Source organism: Vipera ursinii (assembly GCF_947247035.1).
Source record: "Vipera ursinii genome assembly, chromosome: 1".
NCBI classification, from domain to species: Eukaryota; Metazoa; Chordata; class Lepidosauria; order Squamata; family Viperidae; genus Vipera; species Vipera ursinii.
Window position 1 is genome coordinate 342,003,160 of NC_139512.1, and position 22,523 is coordinate 342,025,682.

The 22,523-nt window shown below is 40.8% G+C and overlaps 1 protein-coding gene across 1 annotated transcript in view; it reads right to left on the reverse strand.

The window, feature by feature from the left end:
• Window positions 1–20,398: 20,398 nt before the first annotated feature.
• MYL10 (myosin light chain 10) overlaps window positions 20,399–22,523 on the reverse strand; it is a 50,300-nt gene continuing 48,175 nt past the window's right edge. Inside the window, exon 7 of the mRNA XM_083365414.1 lies at window positions 20,399–20,574. Within this exon, the coding sequence (XP_083221540.1) occupies window positions 20,476–20,574 (99 nt within the window). The 3' untranslated portion in view covers window positions 20,399–20,475. The remainder of the gene's footprint in view (window positions 20,575–22,523) is intronic.

The window sequence follows — 22,523 nt, forward strand, 5'->3', positions numbered from 1 at the left end:
ACAGAAAGAGTACCCAGAATCAAGAGGCAGTTAAGTGTGCGGTATTTTATTTCACAGTCTCCGTATAGGAAAGCTTTGAAAGTGTATCCTGTCTTCATCAATTCAGCTAGTCTAAAGGGGAAAAAAAGAGGGGCCAGCAAATGATACCTGCAAAGTTAATTAAATTAGGGGGCACATAGGCCAAAGCAAACAGGAGTGAACAGAACATTCTCCATTTTTGCATTCTGCGGCAGCCATTCCAAGTCAGCGTTTCATTAAAGAAGCTGTTCTTTCTGCTTTTTTCTTTCAGTAAAGAGATCATTTAGTATAAGTCACTGTGGAAGTTTAGAAACTTTCATCTAGGGTGTAGGTTGGTGATACAGTCAATTTGTGTTATTACCCCTTCTGGAAATTTCATCTGCAATGCATCATTGTATAGAACGGATCTTTCTGTGTTAATACAGGTAGTCCTTAATTGGAATTGCTTGTTGTTAAGTGAATTGCACCCAGCGTTTGACCCCTTTTTTTGCCATGGCTGTTAAGTGAATCACAAGTGAATCATGCTGTCATTAAGTGAATCTGGCTTCCCCTATTGCTCATCAGAAGCTGGCTGGGAAGATCAGAAATGGTGAACACAGGACCCAAAGATGCTGCAACTGTCATAAAAAAAATGCTAGTTGCCAAATGCCTGAACATTGATCACACGATCCTGGGAATGATGTGATAGTCATAAGTGTGAGAACAGAACAGAACAGAACAGAACAGAGTAGAATAGAATAGAATAGAATAGAATAGAATAGAACAGAACAGAACAGAACAGAACAGAACAGAACAGAACAGAACAGAACAGAATAGAATAGAATAGAATAGAATAGAATAGAATAGAATAGACAGAGTTGGAAGGGATCTTGGAGGTCTTCTAGTCCAACCACCTGCTCAGGCAGGAAACCCTATACCATTTCAGATAAATGGCTGTCCAGTCTCTTCTTTAAAACTTCCAGTGTTGGAGCATTCGCATCTTCTGGAGGCAGGTTGTTCCACGGATTAATTGTTCTAACAGTCAGGAAGTTTCTCCTTAGTTCTAGCTTGCTTCTCTCTTTGGTCAGTTTCCATCTGTTGCTTCTTGTCCTGCTTTCAGGTGCTTTGGAGGATAGGTTGATTCCATCTTCTTTGTGGCAGCCCCTGAGATATTGGAGCACTGCTATCATGTCACCCCCTAATCCTTCTCTTCATTCAACTAGACATACCCAGTTCCAGCAACCCTTCTTGGTTGTAGGTTACTTTTTTCCTCAGTGCCATTATAACTTTGAATGAATCATAAGTATAGGGGAGAAAGACCTCCATGCATGTCCCTCCATTTGAAATGCCTAACCCCATGCCACCCACTCACCTACTTTAACCACAGGAAGAGACCCTATGAGGTGTCTTGGAGGCAAAACAGAAGTGCCTAAGTGGTTCCTTGCAGGGGACACACACCAGGATGTGTCAAAATCAGCAAGATGGCAGGTGTGGCATCACAATTGAAGCCCCTTCCCCCTTTTTATGTGCATGAAGGTGTAAGAGGGTTGGACCTTTGGTGTTGATCTTTTGCCTAACAGGTGTCACTGAAGGGGAGAAAGTATACCAAGCCCTGTAGCCAATTGCAACTTAATTGAATCGGAACAAAGTGCCAGAGATGATCTGCTCCGAAGGGCATCAGGAAAGTCTGGTTGGAAAAGTTTTGAATCGCAGTTGGAAAACACAGGCTGGGGGCATTTTTGATGAGTAGGATGAGGGCGACATCACCTCCTCTGGCATTCAGGAAGCTATGCTTAGGTGGAAGTGATGACACAGTCCAGGCCTCTTTGAATTTCTTTGTCATGCTGAGAACAGGAATACAGGAGTATTTCCAAGTTTCACTTTTGGAATACCATCCTTGATTTATGAAACTTGGACTTTTACTATATATCCTACTGTATTGTTTAATTTGATAGTTTATGTTGGAATCCTATTTTTCAAATCAAATGGTGCTCAAAGCAGTTAACAGCAATCATTTAGCAGAAAATAGTAAATATTTTAAAAAATTGAATAAAATGCCATTTAAAAAAATCTGGTCAGGATATTAATTAATTACTCCTTTTAAGCATGTCAGCGCATGTCAAGGTTATTCTCTTCTGTTGCAAAAATAATATTATTAAACTAGGTTTTTAGTCAAACATTTGAAACTCTTGTGCTGACTGGGTCCACCCATTGCACCAAACCATAAAAGTATTATCATAAAAACAGTTCAAATGGTTTGTCATTCTGGTTGACTAAAGGCAGAAAGAAGGAAAGAAACCAATTTGGTTTGGTTTGCAAGGGGCGTTCCATAGGTTGGAAATGCCTTAAAACAGGGGTGTCAAACTCAATTTCATTGAGGGCCGCATCAGCATTGCGGTTGCCCTCAGGGCGCCGGGTGGGTTTGGCCAGGGTGGGTGTGGCCTACTGGGTGGGAGTGGCTAGAGTGTGTATGGCCTACTGGGTGGGTGTGGCCAGCTCTACATCGTTCACATCAAGGGTGCCTATGGGGGCCTGGGCAGGAGTGGGACAGATCTGAGGGTCTCTGGCAGAAGGAGGGTCTCTGGGCCAGGGCCAAGGCAGTGGGGGCCATTCCCTCACTGTTTCCAGGATGGCTTCGTGGGCCACATGAAACCACTTCGCGGGCCGCATCCGGCCCCCGGGCCTTGTGTTTGACATGTCTGCCTTAAAAGAAGTCTCACCACATCCTGGATAAGTAGAAATGTAGGATTTCTGAAGACCTTTGCTGAACACAGGTCCATAACTAATTAAAATGGAGTTTGGCAATAGCAATAGCACTTAGACTTTTATACCACTCCTTTACAGCATTCTTTCAGCGATTTACAATGTCAGTATAGGACCCCTAACAATCTGGCTCCTCATTTTACTGACCTCAGAAGGATGGAAGGTTGAGTCAACCTTGAGTTGGTCAGGATCAAAATCCTGGCTGTGGGTACAGTTAGCCTGCAACACTGCATTCTAACTACTGTGCCACCACAACTCCTTAGCCAATTTGATCTTAGTTTTCTGAAAAAGTGGTGATCTCCAGCCTTCAATTCTCCATCTTTTCTAAGATATAAAATATTCTTTTTGAACTGTATCCATGTATATTATGAAGCCAACAGGACTGACTATTGGAGCCAAATGATGCTCGAAGCAATTAATACCAATCATTTAGCAGAATATAACATTTATAAAAAAATGGAATAGAATGCCATTTAAAAAAAAGTTAATTGCTAAACTCTTTAGAACTTCATAAACTACTGACCACAAAGTGACAGGGGGGATAAATAGAGAAGTTTTGCAGAATTTGACTCACGTGGAAGATGAGTTAAAGGGTAAATCTTATAGCACTTTCCCCTCATTTCCCCACCCTTTGGATAGCAAGAAGAGAATTAATATTTGTATTTACATTCATTAGAGGAAGGGATTACAAGAGAGTAAGCAGACACATGGGGGGGAGACATTAAAAGCACTGTGGTGGTAACTTCCAGTTTACCTACCGGTAGCAAAAGAAAACTGATTAGTGTAAAATGATTAGAGTCTTGTCAGTGTCAGGCAGTAGCAAGAGGCAGATGAGGTTTCTAATCAATTAATTAAGGTCACAGAGCTGAGCTTGTTAATTTGCAGCTAACACTTTTTAGGGAAGTGCTTAGTGTAGAGCAAACCAACTTAGGAATAGATTGCTTATTTAGGCAATCTCTCCTCTCTGCCAGAGGGAGAAAAATAATTTAAAAATGGCTCAAGCACTGGACAACCTGTACTAACTGATGACTCATAACTGAGAAAGGAGCTTCGAAGTTCATAAATCACAGATATAACTGCAAACGGTTATCGTCCAAGTCAATTACTGAATAAGTTCCACTTGTAAATAAATCTCCCTACTATTGTAGGAATAACACCTGCTTCACTAATAATTGCTCAGGCCAAATTCCTGCTCTCAGAAGAACAACCTGTGTCCCTTTCTTACAATTCTTAGAATTTTCAATGTCCAGATATATGATCAAATGTGCTATATCAGAGGTCCCCAACCTACTGGGCACCAGGGACCAGTGCCATGGAGAAAGGTTTTTTCACAGACCACAGGGGACGTGGTTTTGAATACTGCCTGCATCCTGAGGACGGAGTTTTGCTTGTTTGTGCAGACCACTTGCTGGTATGCTACGGACTGGTGCCGGTTCACAGACTGGGGATTGGGGACCCCTGTCCTATATATCTAGCAATGCAAAGGTGGGTATCAGTGGCACAAGCTACCTAATGAAATGAAGATATACATTGCAGCAACATTTTCATAAACTTGGTTAATTTTAATTTTGACATGGGGTTTATATGGGTCAATAGTTTAACATCTTGCACAAATCTAGCCTATTTTAGTTTACAAGAAAATATTCTGTGCAACCTAGAAAATGGATTAATTCAGTAACCAGGCTAAGCAGGCTGGGTGGACACAGGCAGTCTGTTCTGAGTAAGTTCTGAAATGCTTCTGCATTTCTGGTTCAACTTAAAACTTTGGGGGATGTGCTGTCTGGATGCCATCTCTGTCTCTACCTAAAGTACCGTCTTGATCCTTTTCAAACAACAACAATCCTCCTTCCCTCCCACATGCACACGCAACACAACACAACAAAAACTTTTTTTATTAGCAATGCCAGAAAGTGATGAAAAGGAATTAAGAGACGTGAAGACAGGAGACAAACTCCTCTGCAGCTAATGAGTCCATTTGCATGAAGAATTCATGTCACCCCCACCTCTGTGTCCTTGGTCGTTCTCACTCCTCTTTGCCTGCCTAATGTCTCTTTGCATTTATTAATGCTATTTGCTTTGATGGTTTTTGAATCCTCAGCAACTGATTCCAGATGTGTGAGATGCTTTGATTGCAAAAGTAGCTCTCTGGAAATTTTCTGGAGACTTTACTTATTTGTTGAATTGTTTTTTTGAAAAATGTAAAATGTTCAGATTTGAGGTTTTTTTATTCTCCAAGGTTGGGTTTTGAATATAGGATGTAGGTTAATCAATCTATTGTTTTTTTCTTTAAGGATCCTTCTTTGCCCCATCCCTCAGAAAGATACAATTATTGATTTGGGGATGGGGAGTAGGGTAACATACATACATACATACATACATACATACATACATACATACATACATTCATACATTCATACATACATACATACATACATACATACATACATACATACAGCAAGACAAGAAACAATTGATGGAAACTATTCAAGGAGAGAAGCAACCTTGAATTAAGGCGAAACTTCCTAACTGAGAACAATTAACCAGTGGATCAGAAGTTGTGAGTGCTCCATCACTGGAGACATTTAAGAAGAGACTGGAGAGCCACATGTCTGAAATGGTACAGGGTTTCCTGCCTGAGCCAGGGGGCTGGACTAGAAGATCTCCAAGGTCCCTTCTAGCTTTATTCTTTTTTTAAATTTTTTTAAAATTTATTTGTGTATCAGGCAAACATTAAGGCAATAGCGGTTTACATCACATTGTGAGGAGGAAATAAGGTTGTCCCGTTACATATAAGAAAGCAACCACAAAGAAAGGAAAAATCATTGCATATAACAAGTAATAAAATTCAATTAATAGCTCTTTTTGACATCCAATTGTACCACTGACTCCAAGACAAATAGTAATCTGTGTCCCCTCATCCCCTTAACATCATAGTAAGCCGATCTGATTCCACTCTCCTCCTCCTCCTCCTCTTCTTCTTCTTCTTCTTCTTCTTCTTCTTCTTCTTCTTCTTCTTCTTCTTCTTCTTCTTCTTCTTATTATTATTATTATTATTATTATTATTATTATTATTATTATTATTATTATTATTATTATTATTATTTGAACTAAGGCTTGTGACCAAAGTCAAGTGGCAAGAAGGTGACAAGCAACAGGGAGAAAGTAGAACTATTTAACTCATTTTTTGCATCTGTCTTTGCACCAAGGGAAAAAACAGTCCAACCTATCAAAAACAGTACCATAAAAAACAGATTAGAAACGCAAGTTAAGATAGGCAAGAAAATGGTAAGTGAGCACCTGTCCAGCCTAGATGAGTTCAAATCACCAGGACCAGATGGATTACACCCCAAGGTTCTCAAGAAACTGGCAGATGTGTTCTCAGAACCACTGAACTATATTTTTCAAAGATCCTGGAGCACTGGGGAACTACTGGAGGACTGGAAAAGAGCTGATGTAGTTCCCATCTTCAAAAAAAGGGAAAAAAAGATCCATGAAACTATAGACCTATCAGCCTGACGTCAATACCTGGGAAGATTCTGGAAAATAAAATAAAAAATGTGGGTTAGACAGCATCACCACCATATGGATTCATAGCTGGCTGACCGGCCGTATTCAGCGTGTGGTCCTCAATGGAACGGCATCTACTGTACTTGGAGGGAAGTGAGTAGTGGGGTGTCCCAGGGCTCTGTTCTGGACCCAGTGCTCTTCAACATCTTCATCAATGATTTGGATGAGGGGATAGATGGGGAACTCATCAAATTTGCAGACGACACCAAGCTGGCAGGAATAGCCAATACTCCAGAAGATAGGCTTAAGATACAGGAGGATCTGGACAGACTTGAACACTGGGCGCTATCTAACAAAATGAAATTCAATGGTGAAAAAAATGTGGTTCTATATTTAAGCAAGAAAAACCAAATGTACAAGTATAGTATAGGTGGTAGTAACTGAGAAAGGGATCTCGGAGTCCTAGTGGACAATCACTTAAATATGAGCCAAGCAGTGTGCTGCAGCGGCCAAAAAAGCCAACACAGTGCTAGGCTGCATTAACAGAGGGATAGAATCAAGATCACGTGAAGTATTAATACCACTTTACAATGCTTTGATAAGGCCACACTTGGAATACTGCATCCAGTTTTGGTCACCACGATGTAAAAAAGATGTTGAGACTCTGGAAAGAGTACAGAGAAGAGCATCAAAGATGATTGGGGGACTGGAGGCTAAAACAAATAAGGAACGGTTGCTGGAATTGGGTATGTGTAGTTTAATGAAGAGAAGGACTAGGGGTGACATGATAACAGTGTTCCAATATCTCAGGGGCTGCCACAAAGAAGAGGGAGTCAAGCTATTCTCCAAAGCACTTGAGGGCAGGACAAGAAGCAATGGATGGAAACTAAGCAACCTAGAAGCAACCCAGGAGAAACTTTCTGACAGTTAGAACAATTAACCAGTGGAACAACCTGCCTCCAGAAGCGGTGAATGCTCCAACACTGGAAGTTTTTAAGAAGAGACTGGACAGCCTGAGCAGGGGGTTGGACTAGATGACCTCTAAGGTCCCTCCCAACTTTCATTATTGTTGTTGTTGTTGCTGCTGCTGCTGTTGCTGCTGCTGCTTTGTTATATACTGGGTCTTATTTTAGCTGAAATGGAGCACTGCCTCCAGGAAACACCCCATATGAACAAGAACTGGCATGCTGAGTGGTCACAACTTGAGACAAAATTAAAATGAGAATGATTGTGCCTCTGCATAGTAACATTTTGCTGCAGTTCCTACTTGCATAAATTATGACAACTCATCCTGCACTCATCAAACTTCTGTTGAAATGATTTGCTGACTACCCAAAATGTGAATACCAGAGAGAATTTTATACTGACAGCAGACATATGCAAGAAATCATCGGTTGGCTGATGTAGCATTTTTTCTGCCTCTCAGTTCCTCCCTGTACATTGTCCCCACTGTGGTGTATTACAATAATAATAATAAAAAAGATTAAAAACTACAGGACTTAAAAAGCAATGACTAGATTGACTCTCCCTTGGTTTCAGTGATACTTCATTGCTAATAAAAGTAGAGTGCTCTGCTTCTTCTCCTGGAGGCAGAGAAAACCAGCAACTGGGAAGTATTTGCAGAATGATGGAGTGTTCCAGAGTCCAGACCACAGTAACAGGCCTATGTTTATCTGGAATTGCTGTAGTTTATGATAGGCAGTTAGCATCTGCTTGGAGCAACCTTCCTAATTTGTTTTTTCCAGATATTTTATTTCATTTTATCTCTATCTCTCTCTATGTGTGTGTGTGTGTGTGTGTGTGTGTGTGTGTGTGTGTAGATCTTTGGTCATTCTGGTTTTTTCTCACGTAGAATTGAAGGTATAAGAGCAACGTTTCGACGAAATCTCATCCATCATCCTCAGGCTTTGGGGCTTTGCTTGTTTGTCCAGCCTGAGGATGATGGATGAGATTTCGTCGAAACGTTGCTCTTATACCTTCAATTCTACGTGGGAAAAAACCCGAATGACCAAAGATCTACATACAAACACCCGCGAAAACCTCAGAAAACATATATATATCAGGTTCCCCCGCACATGCGTGCTAGTTGTTTCCAACTCTAGGGGCTGGTGCTCATCTCCGTTTCGAAGCCGAAGAGCCAGCGCTTGTCCGAGGATGTCTCCATGGTCATGTGGCCAGCATGAGTAGACGCCAAAGGCGCACAGAACACTGTTACCTTCCCACCGTAGTGGTCCCTATTTTTCTAGTTGCATTTTTACGTGCTTTCGAACTGCTAGGTTGGCAGAAGCTGGGACGAGTAACAGGCCACCACAGCATCTCCACTGTCACATTATCAAAATTTAGGCACTTGGCAACTGGCATGTTGCCACGTTTGTGACATCTGCAGCCTTCTTGGGTCATGTGATTTCCATTTGCAATCTTCCCAGGCAACTTCTGACAAGAAAAATCAGTGGGGGAAGCTAGATTTCCTTAATGATCACATCAATCACAACTGCAGTGATTCTATTCTACTCTACTCTACTCTACTCTACTCTACTCTACTCTACTCTACTCTACTCTACTCTATTATATTCTAATTTGATGGGCTGCCACAAAGAAGAGTGGGGGCAACCTATCTTCCAAAGCACCAGAAGACAAGACAAGAAATGATAGATGGAAATTAATCAAGGATAGAAGCAAACCTAGAACTAAGGAGAAATTTCCTGACAGTGAGAACAATTAACTAGAAGAATGGGTTGCCTTCAGAAGTTGTGGGTTCTTCATCACTGAGGCATTTAAGAAGAGACTGGACAGCCACATGTCTGGAATAGTATAGGCCTTGAAATGGAGATGAGCACTGCTCCATATAGTTGGCAATGACTGGTGGAATAAACTCCACAGAGACTCTTTTACTTTTATCTTTTTTATGTTGTGAAAAGAGAAACAGAGACAGATTCCTGCTTGGTAGGTGATCTTCAAGTGTTTGTGTGCAAGCAAAATGGAGAAGAACTGATTTGCTGCTATTTGTGGGATAGGGTTTGGAGATTTGTCCCAGTGAAATCTATAACAGGACAAATGTTAGTCCAACCTCCCATTTGCTTTGTCCTACTCTCAAATCAGGGACGCGGTGGCTCAGTGGGTTAGGACGCTGAGCTTGTTGATCAGAAGGTCGGCAGTTTGGCAGGTCGAATCCCGAGTGCCGCGTAGCAGAGTGAGCGCCTGTTACTCGTCCCAGCTTCTGCCAACCTAGCAGTTCGAAAGCACGTAAAAATGCAAGTAGAAAAATAGGGACCACTATGGTGGGAAGGTAACAGCGTTCCGTGCGCCTTTGGCGTCTAGTCATGCCGGCCACATGACCACGGAGACGTCCTCGGACAAGCGCTGGCTCTTTGGCTTTGAAATGGAGATGAGCACCGGCCCCTAGAGTCGGAAACGACTAGCACACATGTGCGGGGGAACCTTTACCTTTACCTTTTTTACTCTCAAATCAACACCATAATCACCTGAATATTGGGGGTAACATACACAGCAGCTGAAGTCCATTCCAGGAAGAATAGAGAAAAAACAAGATGTCTCTGCAAGGAGACTTTGTTAAAGGTTAAAAAAAATGGAACAATTTCTTCAACCACCTTGAATATGACACAAAGAAGTGTACAGTCTTTGTCTGGCCTGATCCATTATTGCCAATATTTCTTTATATTTTTTAAAAAAATCTTTTTAAAAAAGGGGTGGACCAAAAAATGCCTTATTGAACCAAGCAGCAGAATGAAGTGGAATTGGGAGAAACCTCTCATCTCAACCATGAGGAGTGATGGATACCATCATTGCTGCTGGAAAAGAATTCCTAGTATTCTTGCAAACAGAAACTCTTTTGGCTCCTGTGTTGCTGCATTTTTATGATCTATTAGAATTTTTTTCCCCATGTACTGTAGGAAAAAAAGTGTTCCCCGGAGGTCCTCAGCAAGTAATCTTTGTTTGTAAGTAGACCAATGGTGTAGCCATCTTGTCTTTTCATTAAATCATCTGAAACAGCACAGAACATTTGGTATTTATGTCATACAGGGCAACTGCCTGCAGAATTTGACAGGTGGATATAAGCCATACCACCATCAAGTTCTCCCTCTTCTTGACCACCCCACTTGAAAGTCTTAAGACTGGCAGGTGGATATCTCGGATACTTTTGAAGTTAGCCAATTAAACCCAGGCAATTTATAACACCAATCTGTTCCAAAAAAAGCAACTGGGGGGGGGCACGTGGTAGGATGGTCTCCACTTCTCAAGCTGTTATATTATAGCCTCATGTCAGTGTTTTCATTATTGGTGCTTAATTATTTCCTACCTCCCAGCCAGTGTTTATGAAAGAGTTGTAGGAAAGTTTACATTCATGCCTGCAAAGGGGAGAAAAAAATGACTCCCTATGGAAAGGAAAGTCTGCGCTTCAAAATTTGTCAGCTGCACAATCTGAAATTGGGGCTGTGGTTGGTCTAACTCTAACCCAAGGTTGTATAGCCCAAGGTTTCGGGCAGTCCCCAGAAGCTTTGGGGGACACCACCCAGATATCCCGCACAGTGGACGCCCAGTTGTGATTTTTCAGTCTAACTCTCTCTCTCTGTCTCTCTGTCTCTCTCTGTCTCTGTCTCTCTGTCTCTCTCTATACACACACACACACACACACACACAAACATATGGGATTGGTATCAGGTTTTGTGGGAAAATAGAAATGATAACTATAAAGTGGTAAACTTGATCCCCTACAATTTAATTGGATAATAGTTCTGAAATCAATAAAGTACATATTTATTTATTTTGTATCCCCCTTTATTATTTTTACAAATAACTCAGGGTGGCAAACATATCCAACAGATCTTCCTTCTTCTATTTTCCCCACAACGAGAACCCTGTGAGGTGGGTTGGACTAAGAGAGAATGACTGGCCCAAACTCAACCAGTTGGCTTTCATGGCTAAGATGGGACTTGAATTCATAGTCTTCTGTTTTCTAGCCTGGTGCCTTAACCACTAGACCAAACTGGTTCTCATATAACTAATTATCTTTCCCTACCTACTCCAAATGTGGAATATGAGTTGTTAGGCATATGGTGTTAGCCTACAATGTTGGGTTGAAAATATATTAACCATAATGTTATGACTTTAAGAAGTTAATTGGCAAATGGGTGTGTAAGTGTTCTCATGGTCATAAGAGGAAGCTAGGAACGTAGTTTCTCTCTCTCTCTCTGAATTCACTGATCTCTACTATTACTGTTTTTGCTCTGCTGTTGGTTTACTACTGTTGTAAACCTGAACTGTGTATTGACCTCTGGACCGGTAAGAAGACTTTGTAGTTTGGATTACTCTTTGGACTGTTGCTATTGTTTATGACCTGGACTGTTTATTTTTTGACTGTGCATTTTTGTTCTTACACCACCTCAAAAGTAAAATACTTTTTGCTTTTGCAACTCAGTGTACTCCTGTGTGTGACTCTTACTGCTCTCAGTACCCTTCCTTGTCTGTGCAACTCTTTGGTAGCACAAGGAGACCCTGCACAACAAATTCCTTAACACTGGTTATGGGCCCAGGCCTGTACTGAGAGTTGGTACACACAGTATTCCTAGCTGAGTTTGTGTTAGCTATTTGGTGTAAAATGGCACAGGAACTGTTGTCAGGCATCTCCTGGATAACCCGGTTGGATGGGACAAACTATGTTTCCTGGTCTACAAAATGCTGCTTGCTTTTGCGCAAGGAAGGACTATGGATGTTGTAAATAACCCACCAGATACTACTGCTTGGGATGCAAATAATGAAGAGGATGCAAAGAAGATAGACGACTTTAAATGTAGCAATGAGAAAGCTCTTTGCATTATTGGACTAACACTGAATGACCAGCAGCTTGTCCATATTCATGGTGAGGAGTCTGCTGCTAGGTGTTGGGGCATTTTGCGAAGGCTTTATGTTCGAGACAGTGTGGGTGCACATATACACCTTACACGTAAGCTGTTTAGGGCTCGTCTGCAGAAGAATGGAGATATGCTGACCCATTTAAACTACATGAAGGCAACTTTTCAAGAGCTTCATGAAAAGGAGCTGATTTTTTCAGAGTTGCATCAGGTCTACATTATTCTGTCATCTTTGGATGAGTGTTATGATGGGTATGTTTCTTCTTTGGAAGTCCTGACCAGAGAGGAACTTACATTGACTAACATTACTGGGAGACTGCTGGAAGAGTCCAGAAGGAGGCGTGACAGAGACCAGCTGAGAGAGACACAGCTACAAGAGGAACAGCCATTTACCACTGCTTACAACGTCAAGAAATCTTATTCTTGTGGGGCTAGAGGGCATATAGCCAAATTCTGTAGAAAGGGTAAAAAACAGAATGTGAATAGCAGTGGGAAGGCTTGTGTAATTCAATGAAGCTATGAGCTATGCCGCGCAGGGCCAACCAAGACGGACAGGTCATAGCAGAGAGTTCTGACAAAATGTGATCCACTGGAGAAGGAAATGGCAACCCATGAATACCCCATGGACAGTACCAAAAGGCAAAAAGATATGACACCCTCAGGTTGGAAGGCATCCAATATGCCAGGGCTTGTCAACCTTTTCACCCATTGTACCACTTTTAGGATATGGCAACATCCAAGTACCACCAGTTGCCTAGCAAGGTGTCAAAAACATGATGATCAAAAAAAAAAAAAGGAAAAAAGTGATGAAGTACAGGTAGTCCTCAAATTACAACAGTTTGCTTAGTGACTTTTTGAAGTTACAATGGCACTGAAAAAAGTGCCCCCCAAGCCACAGGCGAGCAAGACACCTGCCTGCCTGCCCGGCGGTGCTCTTCCTCCTGTCTGAGGTTTTCATTGTTGTGAGCATTTCTGTTGAGGATTGGCAGTGGGGGTGGGGTGAGGTGTGTGGGGGTTGTTTGGTTTTTATTCCCCCCGTCTCCTGGGTGCATGCAGCAGGTTTTGGTCACTTCACATGACCCTGGGACACTGTGACCGTCATAAATATGAATCAGTTGCCAAGCATCTGAATGTAAATCACAAGACCCTGGAGATGCTGCAACATTCCAGCTGATCGGTGCTTCTTCTGGGTTCAGAAGTGGCAGGATCAGTGCCGAGCTCCAGCTGGAGCCTGGCGCTGATCCTGCTCATTCCCCTCCTCAGCTACCACTTTTCTAGGATGGTTGTGTACCACCTGCCAGGTGCCACTGTAGTACCCATACCACTGGTTGAAAAGCCCTGCAATATGCTACTGGGGAAGAGCAGAGGGCTAGTACTAGTAGTGCCAGAAAGAATGAAGCGACTGGGCCAAAGCCGAAAGGACACTCAGCTGTGGATATGTCTGGTGGTGAAAGGAAAGTCTAATGCTGTAAAGATTTTTTCTCCATAGGAACCTGGAATGTAAGATCCATGAATCAAGGCAAGCTGGACGTGGTCAAACAAGAGATGACAAGACTGAACATCAACATCTTAGGAATCAGTGAACTAAAATGGACAGGAATGGATGAATTTAATTCAGATGACCATCAGGTATACTATTGTGGGCAAGAATCCCTCAGAAGACATGGAGTAGCCTTCATAGTCAATAAAAGAGTAGGAAAAGCAATACTGGGATACAATCCCCAAAATGACAGAATGATCTCAATTCGAATTCAAGGCAAACCATTCAATATCACAATAGTCCAAATCTATGCCCCAACCACCGATGCTGAAGAGAATGAAATTGACTAGTTCTATGAAGCCTACAGCACCTTATAGAACTAACACCAAAAAATGATGTCCTTATCATCATGGGTGATTGGAATGCTAAAGTAGGAAGCCAAAAGATAACCAGAATAACAAGCAAGTTTGGCCTTGGAGTACAAAATGAAGCAGGGCACAGGCTGATAGAATTTTGTCAAGAGAATACGATGGTCATAGCAAACACTCTTTTCCAACAACCCAAGAGACGGCTCTACACATGGACATCACCAGACGGTCAACACAGAAATCAGATTGACTATGTGCTCTGCAGCCAAAGATGGAGAAGCTCTATACAGTCAATAAAAACAAGACCAGGAGGACTGTGGCTCAGACCATGAGCTTCTTGTTGCAAAATTTAGGCTTAAACTGAAAAAAGTAGGGAAAAGTACTACGCCACTCAGGTATGAACTAAATCATATCCCTGTTGAATATACAGTAGAGGTGACAAATAGATTTAAGGAATTAGATCTGATAGAGTGCCTGAAGAACTATGGACAGAGGTTCGCAACATTGTACAAGAGGTAGCAACTAAAACCATCCCAAAGAAAAAGAAATGCAAGAAAGCAAAATGGTTGTCTGAGGAAGCTTTGCAAATAGCTGAGGAAAGGAGAGAAGCGAAAGGCAAGGGAGAAAAAGAAAGATACGCCCAATTGAATGCAGAATTCCAGAGAATAGCTAGAAGAGATAAGAATGCCTTCTTAAATGAACAGTGCAAAGAAACACAAGAAAACAATAGAATAGGGAGGACCAGAGATCTCTTCAAGAAAATTGGAGAGATGAAAGGAACATTTCATGCAAAAATGGGCATGATAAAGGACCAAAATGGCAGGGACTTAACAGAGGCAGAAGAGATTTAGAAGATGTGGCAAAATTACACAGAACTATACAAGAACAAGCTTAACATCCTTGATAACCACAATGAGGTCACTGACCTCGAGCCAGACATCCTAGAATGTGAAGTGAAGTGGGCCTTAGGAAAGCTGAACAACAACAAAGCTAGTGGAGGTGATAGTATTCCAGCTGAACTATTCAAAATCTTAAAAGACGATGCAGTAAAAGTGCTACACTCAATTTGCCAGCAAATTTGGAAAACTCAACAGTGGCCACAGGATTGGGAAAGATCAATTTACATTCCAGTTCCAAAGAAAGGCAGTGCCAAAGAATGTTCAAACTATTGCACCATTGCACTCATTTCACATGCTAGTAAAGTTTTGCTTAAAATCCTACAAGCTAGACTCCAGCAGTATGTGAATCGATAACTACCAGAAGTACAGGCAGGATTTCAAAGAGGCAGAGGAACTAGAGATCAAATTGCCAACATACGCTGGATCATGGAGAAAGCTGGGGAGTTCCAGAAAACATCTACTTCTGCTTCATTGACTATGCTAAAGCCTTTGATTGTGTGGATCACAACAAACTGTGGCAAGTTCTTAAAGAGATGGGAGTATCAGACCATCTCATTTGTCTCTTGAGAAACCTATATGTGGAGCACATAATGGGAAAGGCAGGGCTAGATGAATCAAAAGTTGGAATTAAGATTGCCAGGAGAAATATCAACAACCTAAGATATGCAGATGATACCACTCTAATCGTAGAAAGTGAAGAGGAACTAAAGAGCCTCTTGTTGTGGGTGAAGAAGGAGAGTGCAAAAGTTGGGTTGAAACTTAACATTAAGAAAACCAAGATCATGGCATCCGGCCCTCTCAATTCCTGGAAAATAGGTGGGGAAGAAATGGAGGTAGTGACAGATTTTGTTTTCCTGGGCTCCAAAATCACCGCAGATGGGGACTGCAGCCAAGAAATTAAAAGACGCTTGCTCCTTGGGAGGAACGCCATGGCAAATCTAGACAGCACACTAAAAAGCAGAGACACCACCCTGCCAACAAAAGTGTGTATAGTCAAGGCTATGGTCTTCCCAGTTGCAATGTATGGATGTGAAAGTTGGACCATAAGAAAGGCTGAGTGCCAAAGAATTGAGGCCTTTGAACTGTGGTGCTGGAGAAGACTCCTACGAGTCCCTTGGACTGCAAAGCGATCAAATCAGTCAGTCCTAGAGGAGATCAACCCTGACTGCTCTTTAGAAGGCCAGATCCTGAAGTTGAAACTCAAATACCTTGGCCACCTAATGTGAAGGAAGGACTCACTGGAGAAGAGCCTAATGCTGGGAAAGATTCAGGGCAAGAGAAGAAGGGGACGACAGAGAATGAGGTGGCTGGATGGAGTCACTGAAGCAGTAGGCATGAGCTTAAATGGACTCCAGAAGATGGTAGAGGACAGGAAGGCCTGGAGGAATGTTGTCCATGGGGTTGTGATGGGTCGGACACGACTTCGCAGCTAACAACAACAAATTTGTAGAAGTCCTTGACTTACAACTGTTCATTTGGCAACTGCTCAAAGTTACAACTGAAAAAAACTGACTTATATCTAGTCCTTGCAGTTATATCTGTCACAACATCTTTATACTCATGTGAACAAAATTTGGGCACTTGGCAACCAGCATATGTTTACGATGGTTGCAGCATCCCTGGGTCACATGATCACCATTTGTGACCTTCCCAGCTGGCTTCTGAGAAGCAAAGTCAGTGGTGGGAGCCAGATTTGCTTAACGATTTGCAGTGATTTGCTTAACAACTGTGGCCAAAAAAAAAGGTCGTGAAATTAGCTGTGACTGATTTAACTTGTCTTGCTTAACAATGATCCCAAATGTTGTAACATGAGGACTACAGCAGAATTCCATTTGACCTTCAGTTCTTTTTGCTTTTAAATATCTCTTCCAGCTTCCCAGCTTCTGCAAAACAGCGGTTGATTTCATATATGCTGTGAAGCCAAAATACACGTTGCTTGTGGCTTAGCATGTTGTGTGAACCAGCAGCCATTTGGCTTATAAATCATGATTATGGCTCAGCGCATTATGCCACATTTGTGCTCTACTCAGTCAACTGAGGTTAACCAAATCATGGGTTGGAGTGTTTTGTGAACCAAACCAGATGGACGGGGACTTGTGGGCATAAAATGTCATAAAATGAAATGAGGTAGTCTATTATCAGCAACAGAGGGATTTTAGTCAAGGAGGGTTACAGCACAGCATCAGGATGGTCAGGACATACACATTCTAGCCATAGTTCTTTTTTCTCTATAGATTCTGCCTAGATTCACACATTCTCCTAACGTGATTTATTTTATTTTAGATTACATCATTGTGTGAACTCAGGTATATTTTTATGAACAGAGAGTTTAATCTTAGGGTGGGATACTAGAACAAAAACTCAAAGAAGTAAAGAATAGACCAGTGATTAAAAATATGTATAATCTAATATTATTAAATAAAATAAAAAAGAATCCAAATTTATTTGAAACAAAACATAGGTAATATGATTGCCCTCCAGTCATATATTTTATTATTTATCCTTCTGACATGTTTGGTAAAAAAATTGCAAAGAATTTTGAGGGAACTTCTTTCAGGTCCTCGGTCTGCAGTTTGATAACTGCTTAATGGTTTACTACACTATGTAAATCCCCCCTATTAATTGTGACAATACTTTCACACAAAACAGAATGCAGAAATTTGTTCACACTGTGTGCTTAATCTGATTACTGACGGAATTCATTTCCTGGGTTCATGCAAAGATTGAATCACAAGCTAACCAAACAAGCTGAGTTTGCATAACAATAACTAACAAAAAAACCCTTAAGTGTGTTTAACACTAATCAAGTTTAGCATCTTGTATAAATGTAGTTGTTTGGTCTTTAAGTGACCTAGTTAAACATGATACACAAAACAGCAAGAGACAGGTAAAAATGGAAGCACGTTTATAGGGTGTGCAGTTTAATCTCTGCTTGATGCACAAACTGCAGAATTAAAGTATCCCTGGATAGGTGTATAATCATTGTTTAAAGACTTCCAATGAAAGACAGCCCACTATCCCTCTAGATCAGAGGTCCCCAACCTTTTGGCACCATGGGTCGGTTCTGTGGAGAGAGGTTTTTCTGCGGACTGGAGAGTGTGTGGTTTTGTGTGTTGCCTGCATCCCGCACATGGGGCTTTGCTTGTTTGTGCAGCCTGGTTGCTGGCAGGTCGCGAAACGGTACTGGTCCATGGACCGGGGTTTAGGGACCCCTGCTCTAGATAAGAGAGTCCTAAATTTCCACGTTTCCTAAGCTGTGCATCACAGCACCCCAAGGCGCTGCAGTGAACTCACTAACAGTTCTATTTATTAAATACAGGTAGTCCTCAACTTACAACCATTCATTTAGTGACTGTTTGAAGTTACAATGGCACTAAAAAAAGTGACATGATCATTTTTCATACTTACGACCGTTACAGCAGCCCAATGATCACATGAACAAAATTTAGACACTTTTTTTTAAAAATTCCATTTATATCCCGCCCTTCTCCGAAGACTCAGGGCGGCTTACAAGCTTAGCAGTAGCCTTCATTCTATGTATATGCCTGCTTATTAGGGCTTTCATACACCCCCCAAGCGGCATTATTACAAAGTCAGCTTATTGCCCCCAACAATCTGGGTCCTCATTTTACCTACCTCGGAAGGATGGAAGGCTGAGTCAACCTTGAGCCTGGTGGGATGTGAACCTGCACTAATTGCAGGCAGCTGGTGTTACTTAAGGAGGCATTAGCTCACTGCTCCATCAAGGCTCAGTTGCCTCCACTTGGCAACTGGTTCATATTAATGATGGTCGCAGTATCTTGGGATCATGTGATCTACATTTTGTGACTTTTTGACAAGTAAAGTCAATGGAAAGCTAGATTCACTTTATAACCAGGTTACTAACAACTGTAATGATTCACTTAGCAACTGTGACAAGAAAAGTCATAAAATGAGGCAAAAGTCAAAAACTGTCTCACTTAGCAATGGAAATTTTGGGCTCAGTTGTGGTCATAAGTTGAGGACTACCTGTAGTAAAATATCCTATGTTTTCTTGATGGATCCTATGTCGTCCTTGTGATTCACTCCAGTGCTATGCTGTAGAGTTTGGGAACCTCAACCCCTTTCCTGAATTGCTTTGGTTAAGAATCATAGAACCATAGCAAAAAAAAAAGAAGCTCTTTTCTGATGTTATTAAAAGGAATAAGCTCTCATGAGTTGCAGGCTACTTCATAACATATGCTTTCTCTTTCTGATTGTTTTGGTAGCATAGACTAGCATGCTTCTCTCTCTACAATGTCTAAAATAGAATCTTAGAGATCCTAAGGGAAGGAAAGAGACTTTGGAGATCTTCATGTCCAACCATCTGTCCTGGGAAGATCTCCTTATGCCATTTCCAGCAAATGGCTGTCCAATCTTTGTCTGAAATCCTCCAGTGATGGAGTACCCTCAGCTCTAGGAGGCAGGCTGCACCACTGCTTGAGAGCTCTGGTGATCAGGAAATCACTTTTGGTTTTGAGTTTGGCTCTCCCTCTGCCAAGCTTCCATTTCGAAGCTCATTTTGAATCCCCTATCTTGTAACTAAATCCTGCTTTAGGGATAACACAGAATAACAAGCCAACTCTTCTGAACAGAACCTGGCATTGTGTAACACAGTGTGACAACTATGGATGCAGGCATACCAACTTCCCACAAATCAAACGCCCACACTAAATTATTACCTTTTTAAAAATTAAAGGCTGATATCTTGCAAGTCATCTAGCTTGAAATGTTGTGTCAGATAACCCAAATCTCACAAGATTTGAGGCAATTAGTTTTTAAGGGAGCTTGTAGAAGTTACTGGCCCCCAGGGATAGAAAGATGGACTAACAGAATAATAAAGCACACTCGGAATGACTTATGGGGAATTTTGTTGCCTGCCAGAGATATAACTTTGAAACCAGGATATAGGTATACCGGTAGTCCTCAAATTGAGAGAAAGAGATCTCCAGGGGTTGCCAAGAATACAACTATTGAATGCAAAACATTTTTTAAAGATTCTTTATAGTGTATGCAGCTAATTCTAAAATGGTAGTTGGAAAAATGCATGTGGGAAAAAATATATTAATATTATTCCAATTTACAGGTTTTGCAGCTGGGCCTTCAAATTTAAAACAGGTCCTGGGGTTAGCCTTCGATCAGATTAAGCCCAGTCAAACATTTATATATAATCATGACTGTTTAGCAAAGGCTTTTCCTCAGTAAGGAAAAAAAAGACAGCCCCAAGTGTTTAATAAAGGAAATGGAAGAGGTTAAGAACCATCACGCTGGCCAGTAAAGGCATCTGGTGAATATTAGACATGTCAGCAAGTCATAAAAGAAGCCAGTTCATCAAGAACATTCCATTTATATATTGCTGACAAGAATAACAGCAGAAAATGAAAATATAAAATGAAGAATAGGGAGACAGGGGGAAAACATAGAAAAAATAGTATATGTAGTTTTATCAAAGAAAAAAAAAACAACAAGGTAATTTAGAATACTGTTTTAATCTGGCTTCCACTGAACAGTATGTCAGTACCAAAGAAACATGGGTGAATTATGTTTTCTTGATGGATCAATTCAACATCATGTTAGTCGTTCTCTTCCCCATGTGTAATAACGTAAACAAGATTCTTGTAATCGAGGTAACCAGAGGGATCTGGAGGAAAAGCACTGAAGGTCTGCTTTATCTAAAGATGATGTACAAAATAAAGGGTAGAAAGAACATATGGGGAGAGTTAATAATTGCAGTTTCCATATAGACATAACAAACCCTAACCAAGTTTCTAGTACTTAGGGACATAATTCATTGTTCACACTTGGAAGAAATGAAGTGGTGACAGCAAGAGTATTGAACAAGAATTTACTGCAGGCGGTTCAAGGTGGAATTAGACAAATTGTCAAATGTGATTTTGCTAGAAAACACATGCCCACCATTTTGATTTTTTTCATCTTCTGCTTTGAACTGAAATGGGTCAGCGACTATTCAAAGTTACGATGAACACCCCCCCCAAAAGGAACTTATGACTCGATTCTGGAGTTCTGATAGTGGCACGCACACAACCCACAGTCACATGAGCGCATTTCAAGTGCTTGGCAATCGTCTCACTTTTACAGTTGGTGGTGGTTGCAATGTTCTGCATTCACATGATACAATTTACAAAGTATTTTGCTAGAAACTGGGATTTTGGGGGCAGCTTTCAGCTAAAAAAATCTTTATAATGCATTAACTCACTTAACGACCATGGGGTTTTCTTAACGACCACCCACAAAAAATATTATAAAATCAGGTTGGTCACGTGCCTTGACTTATGACAGTAATGACTTATGATTGAAATTCCAGGCTTATAGTTGTAACTCAAGGATTACCTATGTTATTAATAGTGATCACATAGAGGCAATAAATCTGGTTTTCACATGCACACTGGTAGCAATTGTGATGAAAATAAAGTATTTTGATTGAGATGGACAATCCAGTCAAACACAATATGCTCTAATAATGGGACAAATTTCAAATCTGTGTGTTATTAGGAGGGGGAAAAACCTTATATGAATGTACAATGTAGTTACTCTTAGCTTCTTGCACAGATATTATAGAATCTGCAGTATTCCTATATTAAATTTTAATAGTGCAAGTTAACATTTTTAAATGGTCCACTTCTTTTTCAGATTCAAATCTTGCAAAGTGTAGGCATTCTGACTAGAAATCTCATGGGTTTTTAGCCAAAAAACCCCAAAATTTCACAAAATCCCACTTAAGACGGCACAAAATTGCAAGATTACAGGAGCACATTTGTCAAAATTGTGTGAAATGATGCCAATATATATACATGTATATACACATGTATAGATAAAACTAGCTTTTCAAGATTAATGATAGTTAGCTAGCTATAGAGATATGTCTGGGGGGAAAAATGCCAGTTCTTAGTGTACAGTCTACTTTGGTTGGTTGGTTGGTTGGTTGATTGATTGTCATCCATTTGTTGTGGACTATTAGCCACCACATAGATTTTCTCCACAACAATCTTTTCTAATATGGTCTTTCAGGTTTTCATATGGTATACTTTTGGTTAGGTTCATCTCAAAAAAAAAGGAGTACAATGTTAAAAAAAAGGCAAGAAAAATTATTGAGACTTCTTCATAAGGAAAAGCTAAAGTATTTGGGATCCTTGAGTTTAGAAAAAAGGAGTACAGTAATTTTTACCACTCTTCCAAAATGAAGAAAGTTAAAAAAATCTATTCCTTTCTATGACACAATGCATAATGTATAAGAAGTTTCAGATCCTCCTACTCCAGATTTGTCTTGATGAGTGACCGCCTTTGTTTAAAAACTTCTAAGAAAATAAAGTCCTTTTTCATGCACAGGAATGCATTTTGTTGTTGAACAGCTTGTAATTTCGTGAAGTTCTTCCTAAAGTTTTATCAAATATATTAAGCAGAGCCTCAAAAGCCACCTCTCATGGATGTCCCATTAAGCATTTTTCAAGCTTAGCAACTTTAAGATTTGTGGAATTTAAGATGTGTGGATTTCAAACCCCCCCCCCCCAGGATCCCCTCAGCATGCTTGTGTTGAAGTCCACAAGTCCACACATCTTAAACTCCACACATTTTAAAGCTGACAAATTTGAAAAATATTGAA